Below are 2,743 nucleotides of genomic sequence, written 5' to 3'. Positions count from 1 at the left end.
TAAAGTGATATCACTAGGCACTACTTAATATCTTCGTTCTTTTATTGGTGCCTAATTAGGAATGCTTAGACTTTCTAAAATATTTTTTTAATTGAATTTAATTATAGTTTATATTTGATGTATTGTTAATATATAGATTCTATATACTATCAGTAAATCAAATAATATTATTTTATTAATAAGTAAACATCAACTCTTAAAATAAATATACAAAAAAATAAATAATTTTTTTAAAAAATTTACTAATAAATGAGGAGGTAACATTTGATTTACCTCACTCATAAGATAGTATCATTCGATTCATTAATAATATATAAAAACTATATATTAGCGGTACATCGAATATCAACCTATCTAATTAAAAGTAATATATTTAACATCATTTAATTATTAATGTTTGAACAAATCAAATTCACAAGTTTTATATTAAAAAAAAATAGGATAAGGGAACTTCAAACTTGTTAAGGCTCAAATTCTACGGTGCATTTAATGATTCAATCTACATTTAGCTGACAAGGAATGACTCCTAAAGTAACGAGAAAAAAAGAAAAAATAGACCGGTCAAATGTATGAATCTGTCCATCATTAATCAAATCAAAATTCTTTGTTGCAATGTTTGATCTCGCAATCTCTTCAGATAAATGTTTTCGGGGTTCTTTGTCATGCTCAAATATGAAACATTCATACATACATGATTTAGATAATGATACTCATGATGCCCCTTATGCATATTCATCAATATTTGAGGCTTGATCGCTCTAGTTCAAGGAATATAAAAAAGGTTTGATGGCACTAGTTCATTTTCTAAGTAGATTGGGTTATAAAATACGGGAGATCCTACCGTATCAAAGATCATATCATCAATATTTATGTCGTTGGTTGAAAGTCCACCATCACCGATAGTTGTTGTAGTAACACTATGGTCACCTTGGATTGGTCCTGGTGAAATGTTGTTGCGGTTTTGCCAATTGTAAAGTTCATCAATGCAGCGCGATGAAGCGAATTTGGAAGCCATGTTGTTTAAAACTCGAGACGATGTACTCGAACAAGACCTTGCAGGTTCAGATGCATTACCCTCTAGGATGCTTAATGCATCAGATAGATCAGGATACTCGATGTTTGCATCAAAACTAACACCACCTTCTTCACCGGCATTTCCATGATCTGCTGACACCGGAGAAAGTACTATATTCAACAAATCTAAGCAATTTAGAGGTGTTGTAAGTGGATCAGAAATATTAACCGGCCAATAATCTGACGTGTCTAGTGCTATTGATGCATTATTTCCCTCACAACTTGATGTAGGGTGGCAAATTGTAGCAGTAGAACTTTCACTATTGGCACCACCATCGTTAGTAGTACTGTTAAATGACATTGTTTGCAATCTTTGACAAGCTCTTACGGGATCAAGATCAACGCATTGCAATGTCGTTACCCTAGTGGCTAACTTATTGAGCAGTAAAGCTGAAGCTGAAGCGGACCTTGATGATGTTGGCTGTTGCGATGTGGGTTCAGATTCTTTGGATGTTGCATTTTCTTCAAGAATGATCATTGAGTCTGTATTGACCACAGTAGTGCTGGAATTTTCACTGGATGAGGTGCCACGAGCGGTGCCAACAGGCTTGTGAGTCACCGGATCTATACCCAAATTAACTAAGCGTTTCTTGAGATGAGCGTTCCAATAGTTCTTAATCTCATTGTCTGTCCTCTTTGGTAAGTGCCTGGCTATTGCTGCCCACCTTGAAGAAAAAAAAATTATATAGGTGAGATTGATCATGACAACAACCCATAGAGCCAAACACTTAAAGAAAAACATAATTAATCTCTTAAAAGGACGAAAAGGGCAGTGCTGATTCGAAGGATCTCATTCTTCTTTCTTGCTTGAAGGACAAAAATTTGCATCTCATCGTACGTAACAATGTAGAACTCAAAACTTAATTAACTCATATAATTATCCTTAAGAGATGACAATTATGCATTAATTTTAAATTAACATCTCATCATCTAAAATCCTTTTTTTATCTCTAAATTATGACTTTTTTTTTAAAAAAATGACCTATTTTTTATTCCTACGTTATATCTTCTTTTATAAAAAGACAACCAATTTTCCTCATTTGTCTCTTTACTTTTCTTTTTCTAAGAAAATGTTGGATATTATTTTAAGTATGATAATGTAAATATATTCAATATTTTAGAGAAACCTAAAGTTAAAATAATGAATTTATTTAAAAATATTTTCTTTTAAATTCGATGTTGTTGGTCTAAGATTTCATTTGGATGAATGGTAAAATTGATTACAATTAGATTAAAAATAATAATAAAAGTTACTATAATTACGATTGAAAAAAAAATTACTGTTTCTGTGATTGAAAAAAATTAATGAAAAATTAATGTTGATTTGACTTTTAACATTTGGGTTCAACTAAAAATACGATAAATTTAATCACATCACACCGAAAATACAATAAAATCTAAATGGCAACTAAGTTTAGTAAGAATATAGTAATATTTTTGCGTTGGTCAATGAAAAGCTTTGCTGTCACCTGTTGCCTAATGCAGCATGAAGTTCAATGATGGTTTGAGCTTCATCCGAGGTGAAGTCTCCTCTCTTAACACCAGGTCTCAGATAATTTACCCATCTCAGTCTACAGCTCTTCCCACATCTTCGAAGACCTGAAAATCAACAAAGAAACATGATCATTTTCCATAAAATAAAGAAAATTGATGCATCAAGTCATGAAAG

At 31.8% G+C, this 2,743-nt stretch overlaps 1 protein-coding gene across 1 annotated transcript; it reads right to left on the bottom strand.

Moving 5' to 3' along the window:
- Positions 1-523: 523 nt before the first annotated feature.
- Positions 524-1,978, bottom strand: LOC111275008 (uncharacterized). Its single transcript, XM_089746627.1, has one exon. The coding sequence runs from the start codon at positions 1,814-1,816 to the stop codon at positions 764-766; it is 1,053 nt and encodes a 350-aa protein (XP_089602753.1). The 5' UTR covers positions 1,817-1,978; the 3' UTR covers positions 524-763.
- Positions 1,979-2,743: the final 765 nt, after the last annotated feature.

This window comes from Durio zibethinus, chromosome 17 (genome assembly GCF_047325235.1).
Source record: "Durio zibethinus cultivar Kanyao isolate XHJ-2024 chromosome 17, ASM4732523v1, whole genome shotgun sequence".
NCBI classification, from domain to species: Eukaryota; Viridiplantae; Streptophyta; class Magnoliopsida; order Malvales; family Malvaceae; genus Durio; species Durio zibethinus.
This window is presented reverse-complemented; position numbering and strand designations above follow the sequence as displayed.

Excerpts from the sequence above, each read along its gene's own strand:
- LOC111275008 (XM_089746627.1), bottom strand. The coding sequence starts at position 1,816 with ATGTTTTTCTTTAAGTGTTTGGCTCTATGGGTTGTTGTCATGATCAAT.